Below are 13,574 nucleotides of genomic sequence, written 5' to 3'. Positions count from 1 at the left end.
GGCCAAGCAGGAGACAGAGGCCAGACCCTGTGACAATCTGCAGTGTGGACTTTTTTTGGGGGGGTGGCGGGCAGGGAGCATAGGAGTTTCACTCTGTCGCCCAGGCTGGAGTGCAGTAGCGCGATCTTGGCTCACTGCAACCTCCGCCTCCCAGGTGCAAGCAATTCTCTGCCTCAGCCTCCCAAGTAGCTGGGACTACAGGCGCCCGCCACCATGCCCAGCTAATTTTCGTATTTTTAGTAGAGACAGGGTTTCACCACATTGACCAGGCTGGTCTTGAACTCCTGACCTCATGATCCACCCACCTCGGCCTCCCAAAGTGCTGAGATTACAGGCGTGAGCCACTGCGCCCGGCCTGCCGTGTGGCCTTGACCAAGTCTCCACCTCTGTCTTGGCCTCTGTTTCCTCTGCTCCAGCATCAGGGCAGCTTCTATTTGTGTGCACTCTGTGCATGTTGGATTTTATCCAAAAGGCAGCTGCTGCTATTAGCTGAAGCTCAGAGTGGTTAAGTGACAACTGGAGGTCGCAGAAGGGTTAGGTGACCGACTGATGGCAGGGAGCTGCCTTGGGTTGTGGAGAGCTGGAATCTGAACCCAGGCAACAGTCAGATTCCAGGGCTCAGGCCTGTGACAGGTACACTCTGCCGACTGCCTGGGCCTGGAGGGGAAAGAGCTCTGGGCTGATGCTGTCTGGGAGCAAGGGGATGAGGCCACTGAAAATGAAGCCATGTGGTCAGTGCCCCTGGCCTGCTCCTCTGGGCCATCCCCTAGGGGCTAACTGCCTCACATGTCTTCCAAACTCTCATGCTGAGAGACTGGAACTCTCCCACTGTCCCCTGACATCACAGAGCAGGAGAGGGAAGCCACACAGCAAGATGTCCCTTCAACAGGGACTGGCATCCTGAGGAGCCACCAGATAGAAAGTGTCCCCTCCTCCTGTCCTGGGGGCACAGAGAATTTCCCAGCACTGACTCTACCCTGGTCTTGGCGCCTACCAGGGGCCAAGGCTGGAATGTAGAGGCCCTTAGGCCACTGCAGTAGAGCTTAATGAGGCTGGTCAGAGGCTGGGCTCCATGCAAGGGGAGACCAGGGGGCACACTCAGAGAGGAAAGGTGCATCCTGGGGGCAAAGCAGTGGTCCCTAAGGGCCACAGCCATGGCAGCTGGGCAAGTGGGGGTAGCAAAGTGGGAGCCAACTGCATGGACTCAGGGAGGCTGGGCAACTGACATCCTGGTAAGGTGGGTGATGCCCAGAAGCCCACATCTGCCATATTCATTCATTCATTCATTCATTCATCTGATATTTACTGAGCACCTCCATATGTGCCAGGCACTGTCCTGGGCTTTGGACTCTCAGTGTGAACAAGGCATATATGGTCCGTGCCCTTGCTGAGGCTCATAATTGAGAAGGGCTCCTTAGCATGGCCTTCGAGGCTCCCCCAAATCTGACCAACCTGCCTTCTCCGGTGCAGTGCCTCATGAATTCTCCCCCTGCCCTGGCCAAACTGCTGCCTGGTGCAGGACAAGGGAGGTGGACACGATGGAGAGGGTGTAATCAGGCTCCAGTGTCCCCGGCACCATAACTCCTCCACCCCACAGATAGAGGAAGGATGGTCAGGAAACATGAGCTGTAAAAGGACACTCGGAGGAGAAGAAATGAAGACGCGAAATAGAGATGAGGGAGGTGCCGTGTGTGTGTGTGTGTGTGTGTGTGTGTGTGTGTGTGTGTCTGTTCTGTAAGTCTCTGTACATCTGTTTTTGTGTCTGTGTGTCCAGCATGGTGGCCCATATCTTTAATCTCAGCATCTCGGGAAGCCAAGGTGGGAGGATCGCTTGAGCCTAGGAGTCTGAGACCAGCCTTGGCAACACAGCAAGACCCCATCTCTACAGCAAATACCAAAAGCTAGTTGGGTGTAATGGTGTGAGCCTGTAGTACCAGATACTCAGGAGGCTGAGATGAGAGGGTCACTTGGGCCCGGGAGGCTGAGGCTGCAGACAGCCATGGTTGCACCACCGCACTCCAACCTGAGCGACAGAGGGAGACCCTGTTTCAAAAACAACCAACCAACCAACCCTGAGACTTGGTAATTTCTAAGAAAAAAGGTTTAATTGGCTCACAGCTCTGCATATATAGGAAGTATAGCACCAGCATCTGCTTCTGGGAAGGCCTCAGTAAGCTTCCACTCATGGTGGAAGGTGAAGGAGGAACAGGCATTTCTTTTTTTTTTTTTTTTTAGATGGAGTCTTACTCTGTTGCTGAGGCTGGAGTGCAGTGGTGTGATCTCAGCTCACTGCAACCTGCAATCTCTGCCTCCCACGTTCAAGCCATTCTCGTGCCTCAGTCTCCTGAGTAGCTGGGATTACAGGTGCGCACCACCACGCCCAAGCTAATATTTTGTATTTTCTTTCTTTTTTTTTTTTTGAGACAGAGTCTCGCTCTGTCGCCCAGGCTGGAGTGCAGTGGCGCTATCTCGGCCCACTGCAAGCTCCGCCTCCCAGGTTCACGCCATTCTCCTGCCTCAGCCTCCTGAGTAGCTGGGACTACAGGGGCCCACCACCACGCCTGGCTAATTTTTTTGTATTTTTAGTAGAGATGGGGTTTCACCATGTTGGCCAGGCTGATCTCAAACTCCTGACCTCAAGTGATCTGCCCGCCTCAGCCTCTCCAAGTGCTGGAATTACAAGCGTGAGCCACTGCACCCAGCCGGGAGCAGGCATTTCACACACAGGAGCAGGAGCCAGGGGTGGGGGGTGCCACATACTTTTTAACAACCAAATCTCAGGAGAATTCACTATAGTGAGGACAGCACCAAGCCATGAGGGATCCATTCCCATGACCCAATCACCTCCCACCAGGCCCCTCCTCCAGCACTGAGGATTCCAATGCAACATGCGATTTGGATGGGGACAAATACTCAAACTATATCAGTGGTATAGGCTGGCCGTGTGTGTGTCTGCGTGTCTAAGAGTCTTGGGTGTTTATGTGAAGATCTGGTGTTTGTTTCCGTTTGTTTGTGTTTCCGTGTGTGTGGCTGTGTTAGTTTGTCTGTGTGTACTTCCGTTGGTGTTTATGTGCCTAGATGTGTGTGTGCGTGCCTTCAGGGGTCTGTGTGCACATGTGTGTTTGTATTTGCATGTGCTTTTGAGTTGAGTGTGTGTATGTGTGTGTGTGTGTGTGTGTGTGTCTTTGGGCAGGGAGAGGCCAGCTGATCCCGCACTCGCTCACTCTCCACCTTACTATGGCCATGGCTGGGGCCCAGCCCTGTCCCTTTGGTGACTCACTCCTAATGCTGGGGCATGGACTGGCAGGTCGCCACCCACAGTCTGGGCTGTCGCTGGGTCCTGAGTCTGGCTCTGAGACTCTGTGTCTTCTGCTTCCCTCCTGTCATGCTGGGACCAGCTGGAGCCACCCACAGCCCACATGGAGCCCCAGCCAGGCTGTGGACAGCCCCCAGGCCTGCTGCTCAAGACTGTGCTGGGTACAGCCAGGCTCTGGAGTCAGCAGCACTGCTCCACAGACCCCCACTAAGGAACACAAGTGGAGGCAAGTGGTCGGAGGACACCCCCTCTGCATGCCCAGACAGGGCTGCAAGGCACAGGGATTATATCCCCAACCCAGGGCTGCTGCTGCCTTTCTGCCCTGTGGGACCCCGAGCAGCTCACGCACCCTCCTGGGTCCACACTTCTCATTTATAAGGAGCTGGTGCTAGCAGGGCCACAGCATACAGTGTTAGTGTTGTGCACTGCACAAATGCACCTGGCTGAGGTGACAAAAGGTGCTGAGAGCTGGCCCAGATGCTGTCTTGCTGGCTGGGGGCCTGTGTCAGGCTGCAACATCTGGAGGAAGAGACGCCCTTCTCTTCCCACGAAGGATGTTGGCTCATCAGGGCCTGCGCCCACCTGGGACATCCGCCTAAGGGGCAGCTTGTTCTCTTTCTCACAAATAGATGACCTGCTCTGGTCACCTTGGCTGGGATGGAGACTGGCACCAGCCTTTGTGATCAACCCCCCCGCCCCTGTGTTGGTGTCCAGGTGGCCATGCGTCCGAGACTCTCCTCTGTCCCCTTGCCCTGCGTCTGCTTCCCTCCCCTTCTCTGGCCCACCTGCCCCTCCCCTGAGGTTCTTCCACCCACACTTGACTAAGTACTTTCCCAAACAGCACAGGCCATAGAGGACCCCTTTACAGGACAAGAAAGTGAGTCTGGAGAATGCAGTGCCTGTCCATCATGTCATGGTTCCTCAGAGGTTCCGGCCGAGCCCTTCCGACTCCAAATCTGGCCCTAGCCCCTCCACCCCTGCACCCACCGCCCCAGCTCACCCCTCCTTTTTCCAGCCACCTCGATAGTGATGTCACACTTCTCTGCTTCAATGCTCTTTATTTCATTAGGAAAGTAGCTGGGCGGGGGTGTTCCCCTGGGGGATGGAGTGGGGGTACAGAGAGTAGCCTGGCTCCTGTCCCCTAAGGTTGACAAACCTGTGGAGGAGAAGCAGAGGCGAGGCCTGAGCGAGGGGTTCTGGGGTGGTTCTGTGTGCTTGCCTGGCACAGAAGAGGTTCTGAGAGGCCCCCTGATCTCCCACCCCCCACTCGGAAGGGGGGTCCCCAGGCAGGACTTGCTTAACCCAGGGCTTGGGAGGCGGGGCTGGCCCACAACGGTTGCCCACACACCCGGAGCAGCTGAGTGTGGGGGTCCCCAGCCCCTTACCAAGGGCTCAGGGCTCAGCTGTGTGCCACGCAGCGGCTGCTGTGAGGTGCGTTCTGGTAGAAGGGGTCGGCTGAGGTCAGGGTTCTGCAGGGAGGCAAGAGGAGAGTGTTAGGGGCATTGGCAGGCAGGGCATGGACCTTGTCTTCTTGTCTTCTGCCTGACCCTCCCTGAGAGAGCATAGCCAGGGTTCAGCCAGGGCAGCCAAGCCACAAACATTCTTTGCCTGCCAACTCTGGGCCATTGTTGATATAAATGTGATTTCTGAGGAATTGAATTCAGCAGAAAGGAGCTGAGTGAGGCCGAACCACAGTCCATTCATCTCTGGATCCGTCCATCCCCCTCCCCCGGATCCGAACCACCCCAGAGCCCCTTGCTCAGATCCTCCCCCTCCAGTCCACCAGGCCTGGGGTACAGGGGCAGAAGAGGGAGGAGGAGCCATCTGAGGGAGGGGTCACTGGAGGGAGAGGAGGGGAGGAGCCAGTGCTGGCAGGAGAAGGGACACCAGAGCCAGCCAGAGGAGACGGGCCTCTCATAGGAATGAACCTGACTGACAGAGCAAGAGAGGAGAGGAAGGGAAAGGCCTGGCGCAGGGCCTGGATGAGGGGTAGGGAGAAAGAACAGAGCTGGGGGCGGTGCCACCTTCCCACGTGGGGGTGCAGGTGCCGCAGGCTCTCTGTGGGGTTGGGGTTGGCCTCCATGCAGCTGACCGGCTGGCTGAGGGCGTAGGCTCCCAGCATTTGGGGCTGGATGCCGCCTCGAGTCCAGCCTTCCCAGTCTAGACCCTTGGGGAGGTTCTTGAAGTACCTGGAGGAGAGGAGGGGTCCTTGGCTGGAAGCTCGCCTCTGCCCACCTCTGCAGGCCCTCCTGCCCTTCTCCATTGACCCTCAGATCGCCCAGCCTCCCCACCTTTGTCATGCTGTCCTCCTCGTCTGGCTCTCCCTAAGCCCACGTCCGCTGGGGGAACTCTTACTCAAAAAGCCTGCCCTCCCCTCCACCTGACGCTGAGACACTCTGGAGTGTAAAAGGACAGTTTCAGTGATGCCCCTGTCCCTGGCCTGCCAGTACCTTGGGGTGGGGACCCTGTCTCATCCACTTCTCTAGGCACTTAACTTTCCTTCCATTTCATTTCCATTTCCTTCCATTTCACTGAGGACAGCCAGGTCAGGAGGGTGCAAAGACAAGAAGGGGGGTCCCACCCTTGAACTTATGAGACGGGGTGCAGACAGATCAATGCAGAAATCAGTGATGACAACCCCGGGGCTCTGCGCGCACCAGGAAGCACCAGCAAGTGTGCCTGACAGCCAGCAGGAGCTCAGGACACGACAGGACGTGACAGGCTGGAAAGACCCAGCAGAGAGGGCTGGAGCTGGTCTCTGCCAGAGCCACAGGAAGAGGTGTTTGCCTAAGTAGCGGTCAGAATATCGTTGCCCCTCACACCTAGACAGAGCCTCTGGCCCTCCCACCACCTCCGTGGGAACTGGAGCGGCCACTGTGCTGTGAATCTGCTGTGCGGGCGGAAGCTCTGCTCCTCCCCTCTGAACCTCAGGGTTTAGGCCAGAGGACAACCAACTGCCCTTCCAGCTCAGACTCTCTGTTGCTCCTCCAGGCCACCGCCCTCTCCTCTTTTCAGTCTCAGTTCAAACGTCACCCTCTCAAGGCCACCGATTTCAAATCTGACCCGTGCCCACGCAGCCCCCCCGATCCCTTTCTCCTTGCCCATCACCTAACAGCTCTCACTAACTGGCTGCAGCCACATGCATGTCTCCTCCCGTGCAGAGGTCTGAGCTCCGCAGGGCAGGAGCTGCACACACATTCCCAGGGCCTGGAGCAGGGCCTGGCACCCAGTCAGGGCTCAGTTAAAGTCTATTCCATGAATGGATTCTGGGAGGTGTGCTGGAGCAGGGGGTGGGGCAGGGGGAGCCTGAGGAGACAGAGAGGTGGCAGGGACACCTTGAAGGACCAGGAGCTGGAGAGGAAGCAGGGTGGACACAGGTGACTGATGTTGTGAGGAAAGCTTGTGCTTCCTCGCTCAGAGGAGTTTGTCCTAAGAATTATACTTCCTGGAGGCAGGCAGATCACGAGGTCAGGAGATCAAGACTATCCCGGCTAACACAGTGAAACCCTGTCTCTACTAAAAATACAAAAATTTAGCCGGGCGTGGTTGCAGGCGCCTGTAATCCCAGCTACTGGGGAGGCTGAGGCAGGAGAATGGCGTGAACCCAGGAGGCGGAGTTTGCAGTGAGCCGAGATCGCACCACTGCACTCCAGCCTGGGCGACAGAGCGAGACTCCATATCAAAAAAAAAAAAAAAAAAAAGGAATTATGCTTCTTGGCAGGGCGTAGTGGCTCACGCCTGTTATCCCAGCACTTTGAGAGGCCGAGGCAGGCAGATCACTTGAGGTCAGGAGTTCAAGACCAGCCTGGCCAAAATGGCGAAACCCCATCTCTACTAAAAATACAAAAATTAGCTAGGCATGGTGGCATATGCCTGTAATCCCAGCTATTTAGGAGGGTGAGACAGGAGGATCACTTGAACCCATGAGGCGAAGGTTGCGGTGAGCTGAGACCATGCCATTGCACTCCAGCCTGGGCGACAGAGTGAAACTCCATTTCAAAAAGAAGAAGAAGAAGAAGAATTACACTTCCTTTATACCACTCCTGTAATGCTTTCCCCACCCAGTCCTGGCCCCAGGAGGCTTCCCCATGGCTCTGGGGCCACCTCCTCCTGGAAGCCCTCCCTGATGCCCAGGACAGTCACTCCTCACCCAGGGAATGCACAGCACAGAATTTACCTTCTGAGGGAGCATTGAGCCCACCAACCATTGGCTGGATGGAACGTCTTAGCAGATGCTACTGCTCCAGACCCCCTCGCACTCCCCTGTTCTTTCCATGCCCACCAGCCTGGCCACCAATGCCCTGCATCTCTGTGGGAAAGCTACCCTTGGGATGCTAGAAGCTGCTTTGCCTGAGCAAGGAGGCACCTGGGATTTAATGTTGCCCTGGGGATAGCCTTTAACCAATGACTGATGGATGTGGGGATATAAAATACCCCAGCTCTCTCACCTTTGACTGGGGTAGTTCTGAGTTGTGTGCTTTACACTGTTTTCTAGAGTTTTCCCAGTGGGATAGCTGGCTTAGTAACATGCTCATTATTGCTGCCTTCCCTCCCTCATCCCTCTTCTCCACTCCCACACGCCTAATAACTGCCTAATAATGTGCTTGCACTCCAATCCTTGGCTTAGGGTCTGCTTCTGGGGAACCCACATTCACTCAGCGTTGATCTTCTCCACAAGGCTGTGAGCTCATTACTTATCCCAGTCTCAGTCTGTCTGTCAAATGGGTTTCAGCTTTGGACCAGGAAGTGGACCTCACCCTTGGTTGTAGGTGGTCAGGTATCGCTGATCCCTGTCAGGATCACAGGGGCTCCGGACATACATGGGGTTGTTAAGGGTGAACCCTGTGGGCTCCTGCACAAGAGGGGTAGACAGGGGAATTGTCAGGTCAGAAGGGGTGGGGATTTGGGGGTGAAGGCTGGGTGTAGCAGGTCTCACCATTTTCCCCACAGTCTCCCGGCCAAGTAGGGCAACATTTGTCTGTTGCATCTGATGAAGTGGCTGAAACTGCTGGTGGCTCACGCTGCTGGGTTCTGGGTAGGGAGGGGGCACCTGCAGGGCACAGAACCACCAGAAGGGAGGCTGAGGTGGCCAGGCTGAGGCAGCAGGGATGGAGAGGGGAGCAGGTAGAGACACACACAGCTGTGACCTGTCCACAGCCCCAGCGACCCTCCTTTCCCCTTCCAGCCAATTCTATTTGAGACCACACCCCTCGTCTTCCAGCCCCCAGGAAGGCCCAGGCTCTCTTCACCCTCCACCTGGGGCCCTACCTCCACATCCCCAAATATCCTAATTCTTCTCATTCTTCAATGCCTGACCCAAATGCCACCTCTTCCCAGAAACCTCCCTGTCTTCTCCCTTCTCCGAGCAAGACGCCAAGGCCACTTACTCTGGGGTTCAGAATCCTTTCATTCCCTCGGCTGAAGGCTGTTTCCTGCTTGGAGCCTCTGGCCAACACAGGTAGGAACTCATCTCCCTGGAGGGAGCAAAGCAGCCACTGGCACCAGGATGTGGCTGCCTCCCCCACCAGCTTCCAGGGCCATGTTCTAACTGCTCCCCGCCAGGTGGTCCCCAGCCTCCCCTTAGCTCAGCTTACATGGAGGTGAGTCTTGGGGAGGAAGTCTGACTTGGTGACACTCTGGCCTGGGAGGAGGGCCTGGAAAGAGGCCCACAGAGGATGTCAGCCCCGCAAAGGCAGGCTGGGCCCCTGGCGGCTCCCAACCACTCTGCCTCCAGGCCACTCCTGTGCTGAGCACAGAGGAGGACTCAGCTCAAATGAGCATCATTGAGAAAAGGGAAGTGTTTGGGGAGAAGACAGGGGAAGGCATGACTCTGAATGGGACCAGCAGGCCAGGGCTCTTGTCTGAATTCTGAATGACCTTGGCTACACCTCTTCATCTCTTTGGACCTCAAGTCTTCTCATCTATAAAATGGGGGATTTGGACCAAAGCAGTGGTTTTCACCTAAGCTCTTTCATCTTGTGTTTGAACAAAGGGCTCTGCAGCTCACATTCTTTAGGAAAGCTAAACCTGAGACCGGAGGGCTTCAAGCCCCCTAAAGTTCTAGTGGGAGCCCAGCTGACTTACAAGGTCCCCAGGGAGGGCCTGTGAGGGTGGTTGGAAGACAATGGGGCTCGGGTGGGACTGTTTGGTGAAGCCGCTCCCCTCCTTGGCGCCGATCGATTTCTTCTGCAAGAAATCTGCAAAAGAAATGCCTGGCTGGGCGCGGTGGCTCACGCTTGTAATCCCAGCACTTTGGGAGGCCAAGGCGGGCGGATCACGAGGTCAGGAGATCGAGACCACGGTGAAACCCCGTCTCTACTAAAAATACAAAAAATTAGCCGGGCGTGCTGGCAGGCGCCTGTAGTCCCAGCTACTCGGAGAGGCTGAGGTAGGAGAATGGTGTGAACCTGGGAGGTGGAGCTTGCAGTGAGCTGAGATTGAGCCACTGCACTCCAGCCTGGGCGACAGAGCGAGACTCCGTCTCAAAAAAAAAAAAAAAAAAGAAATGCCCTGTGTGCTGCCAGGCCACCTGGCCCACCCACGTGTCCTCCAGAGGCTCAATGTCCCAGCAGGTACAGAGGGAGTGGATCCCAAGATCCTGGAGACCTGCGCCACAGGATCATGGGTGGCAGGGTGAGGATTCCAGAGTCCAGGCCGGAGGACAGGAGAGGGAGCAGCAGGAAGGGTATGCACCGGCCAAGCCACCCTCCTGAGAGGCCCAAGGTACTGAGGTCAGCCCAGGACAGGCACTTCCCTCCAGCCATGTGTTCATCCTTCTTTCTTCCACTGGTGCCTTCTCAGTCCTAGACCAGCTCCAGGGCCCCTGGGGTAGGAAGTAGGGAGGTGGATTGGAAGGGAGCTGTGAGTTCAGACAGGGCCTACCTGGCTGGTCTAGAGGGTCCCTGAGATACTTGGAACTGTACTCCGAAGTCATGAAGCGTGGGCCCTGGAACAGAGAGGTTGGAGGAATGGGGGCACTGGCCCACCAGGGCCCCGAAGGCGTGTGGCAGCGGTGAAGTGGCGCCTCGGTTATCTGTGCTCTGAGGAAGCCTGTGTGGGCCAGTACAGCACCCTGGACACAAGTCTCTCTGGGGTGGGGCATCACAGGGCCAGAAATTTCAGCACAAGAGCACAGTTCCCCTGTGACTATGAATACCACGTCACACCCCACACCAGACTCCTGGTAATGAGTGGGGTGCCCAGAGGGACCGAGACCAGGAGGGGCCGTGAGCGTGAGGAGAAAAGCTGGGGGAAGAGGAGGAGCGTTAAATCGCGAGAAGCCACATTGATGCTATTATGGAAATAGCCAGTATCAAATCCTTTGCTCTCCCGTCTTTCTTGGCGCCCTGAGCCTACCCTGAGCTGGCTTCTTGGGTGAGTCAGTGCAATACTTGTCTTGAGGTGGGAGGAGGAGGCGGCTGTGGCCCCTCTGCCCCACTCCGAAGCCCTTAGCCGGGCTGCCACTCACATATCGGAAGTTCTCCCGCTCCAGCGGGTCCTGGCCCTGCTGCTGGTGGAGCAGGGGGACTTCCCTGGGCTCCAGCCCCGTGATGGCCTGAGGTCCGTGCTCCTGGGTGTCGAAATGGACCTTCTGGACCTGGGAGGAAGAAGGGCCAATTACAGGTGAGGGGGCGGCAGTCACTACCTGACTCTGCTTCTGCCCTTGGCCTTTACAGAGCACGGTATCTGCAGAGCAGCCAGAGGGGGTCCCTTTACAATGAAACCTGCACGTCCCCCCTCTGCTTAGAGCTCTGCAGCCTTCCCATCACACTCACAGGGAATTCCACATCCTCCTGGTGGCCTGCAAGGACCTGAGCGCCTCACCCTGCTCTAGCTGCTTGTCTCCTTTCTGTTCCCACCTCGAGGCCTTTGAACTTGCCGTTGGCACTGCCTGGACCACTCCTCCCTCAGACAGCTGCATCTGGAGGAGCTGGCCTCCCTCAAGTTTTTGTCCCGTGTCTCCATAGCAAGCTCTTTCCCCACCCTCCTGATTTGCAATTGCAGCTCCTTTGCTTCTTATTTACTTATTACTTATATTTTTTGAGACAGAGTCTCGCTCTGTTGCCCAGGCTGGAGTGCAGTGGCATGATCTCAGCTTCCTGCAAGCTCCACCTCCCGAGTTCAATCAATTCTTGTGCTTCAGCCTCCCAAGTAGCTTGGACTACAGACGCAAGCCACTACACCTGGCTATTTTTTTTGTTTGTATTTTTTTGGTAGGGATGGGGTTTCACCATGATGGCCAGGCTGACCCAACAGCAGTTGGCCTCAAGTGATCCACCTGACTCAGCCTCTCAAAGTGCTGGGATTACAGGTGTGAGCCACCACACCTGGCTTTTTTTTTTTTTTTTTTTTTTTTTTTAGTCCAAGTCTCATTCTATTGCCCAGGCAATCTCAGCCTCACTGCAACCTCTGCGTCCTGAGTTCAAGCAATTCTCCTGCCTCAGCTTTCCAAGTACCTGGAATTATAGGTGCGTACCACCATGCCCAGCTAATTTTTGTATTTTTAGTAGAGATGGAGTTTCACCATGTTGGCCAGACTGGTCTCGAACTCCTGACCTCAAGTGATCTGCCCGCTTCAGCTTCCCAAAGTGCTGGGATCACAGGTGTGAGCCATCATGCCTGGCCTGCAACTCCTTCACTTCTCTTCCTCCTTGCTTCTCCCTGTTGTATTTCCTACCCCCCGTCCCACCCCGCACTCCACCAGCTCTTATCATCTTCAAATATGAAGGAGATATTCAGAACATTCTTACTGGATGAATGAATGAGTGTCCATTCTGGTGGTGGTGCTGATGATAAGAAGGGTGGTAATAATGAAGATAGAAATGAAAAAGATGGGGCCGGGGGCGGTGGCTCACGCCTGTAATCCCAGCACTTTGGGAGGCTGAGGAGGGCAGATCATGAGGGCAGCAGATCGAGACTATCCTGGCTAACACGGTGAAACCCTGTCGCTACTAAAAACACAAAAAATTAGCTGGGTGTGGTGGCACATGCCTGTAATCCCAGCTACTGGGGAGGCTGAGGCAGGAGAATCGCTTGAACCCAGGAGGCGGAGGTTGCAGTGAGCCGAGATCGTGCCACTACACTCCAGCCTGGGCAACAGAGTGCGACTCCATCTCAAAAAAAAAAAAAAAAAAAAGAAATGAAAAAGATGGGGTGAGGATGTCAATGGTCGGGGGACAGTAGTGGTAGTAGGGACAGTGATGGGGCTTGCAGGTGTGGACGGGAGTGTGAGGCTCATGGAATGGGGACAGGGATGGGGATGGAAATGGAGGCGGAGGTAATGGTAGGGCTAGGGGAGGGAATGGAGGTGGTGGGGATGGTGGGGACAAGGATGAGGACAAAGGGGAGAAAGATGAGTGGACCCCATCCCTACAATGTGGCTGCTCCATGCCCTGTCACCTCTGCCTTGACCAACTGTTGGCAGTGCAGCCCTAGCCCCACCCCACCCTGAGGCTTCCCTCTCCTGGCCCTGGCCCAGCACTGACCTCCTTGGTGGGGGGACCCGCACTGGCCTTCTCCCGCCCGTAGCCTGAGCTGGTCTGGTGCATGCTCCAGGGCAGGGGATGCTTGCCGTCAGGCACCTCCAGGGGGCGGTAACTCTGGCTGGCCACAGACTGGAAATGGTCCCAGGCTTGTTCCCTGAGGGTGAGGAGAAGCCAGAACCCCAGGCCACCTGCCTCTGTCCTCTGCTAAGGAGCTTCCCTCCTCCCTGCACCCTCCCACAGATGGCTCAGAGGTCCGCCGTGCCCTGAGTCACCCAGGACCCCAAGCCTAGGCCAGGCAAAGCTCAGGGTCCCCATCCACGGAGACTGGAGTTGGTCTGATGAGCAGGGCAGGGGCTGGGAAGGGGCCATACAGACTGTACCCCCTGGCCGGGTTGTCTAAGGCCTCCAGACTGTCTTGGCATGAGACCACGGGCTGGAAATTTGATTTGTAGCCGGTGCCTACATGACTACCCACACGGGGCTTGAAATCCTCCCGACCTGCCAGAGGGGTAACGGGGAGACAGACCCCAAGGTCAAAAACAGGCAGGGCTTCTCCGGCAGGGCCAGCATCCTCCGAGGGGCAGTGGGGTCACAGTGAGAGGGGAGGGCTCAGAGCCACAGGCAGGAGCTTTGCAAGCCTGCCCTGTCAGGACTGTGATGGCAGGAAATGGAGTGGGTGGGCTGGGGACAAGGTCAGTGTGGCAGAATCACAGTGACAGAATTGCAGGGAAAGAACCAGAGAAGGGAGCAGCCGGGCAGGGCTCAGGGGACAA

The 13,574-nt window shown here is 56.4% G+C and overlaps 1 protein-coding gene across 1 annotated transcript in view; it reads right to left on the bottom strand.

The window, feature by feature from the left end:
* Positions 1 to 4,357: 4,357 nt before the first annotated feature.
* The window catches only part of SDHAF2 (succinate dehydrogenase complex assembly factor 2), a 63,426-nt gene continuing 54,209 nt past the window's right edge, over positions 4,358 to 13,574 (bottom strand). Inside the window, exons 6-17 of the mRNA XM_012496298.2 lie at positions 13,182 to 13,299; positions 12,802 to 12,955; positions 10,785 to 10,913; positions 10,199 to 10,262; positions 9,401 to 9,513; positions 8,911 to 8,970; positions 8,704 to 8,790; positions 8,253 to 8,366; positions 8,074 to 8,168; positions 5,341 to 5,505; positions 4,702 to 4,785; positions 4,358 to 4,472 (exon numbers count right to left, since the gene is read on the bottom strand). Coding sequence (XP_012351752.2) covers positions 4,716 to 4,785; positions 5,341 to 5,505; positions 8,074 to 8,168; positions 8,253 to 8,366; positions 8,704 to 8,790; positions 8,911 to 8,970; positions 9,401 to 9,513; positions 10,199 to 10,262; positions 10,785 to 10,913; positions 12,802 to 12,955; positions 13,182 to 13,299 — 1,169 coding nt within the window. The 3' untranslated portion in view covers positions 4,358 to 4,472; positions 4,702 to 4,715. The remainder of the gene's footprint in view (positions 4,473 to 4,701; positions 4,786 to 5,340; positions 5,506 to 8,073; positions 8,169 to 8,252; positions 8,367 to 8,703; positions 8,791 to 8,910; positions 8,971 to 9,400; positions 9,514 to 10,198; positions 10,263 to 10,784; positions 10,914 to 12,801; positions 12,956 to 13,181; positions 13,300 to 13,574) is intronic.

Source organism: Nomascus leucogenys, chromosome 4 (assembly GCF_006542625.1).
Source record: "Nomascus leucogenys isolate Asia chromosome 4, Asia_NLE_v1, whole genome shotgun sequence".
Classification (NCBI taxonomy): Eukaryota; Metazoa; Chordata; class Mammalia; order Primates; family Hylobatidae; genus Nomascus; species Nomascus leucogenys.
The sequence above is the reverse complement of the archived record's forward strand: the minus strand, read 5'-3'. Positions and strand labels throughout refer to the sequence as shown.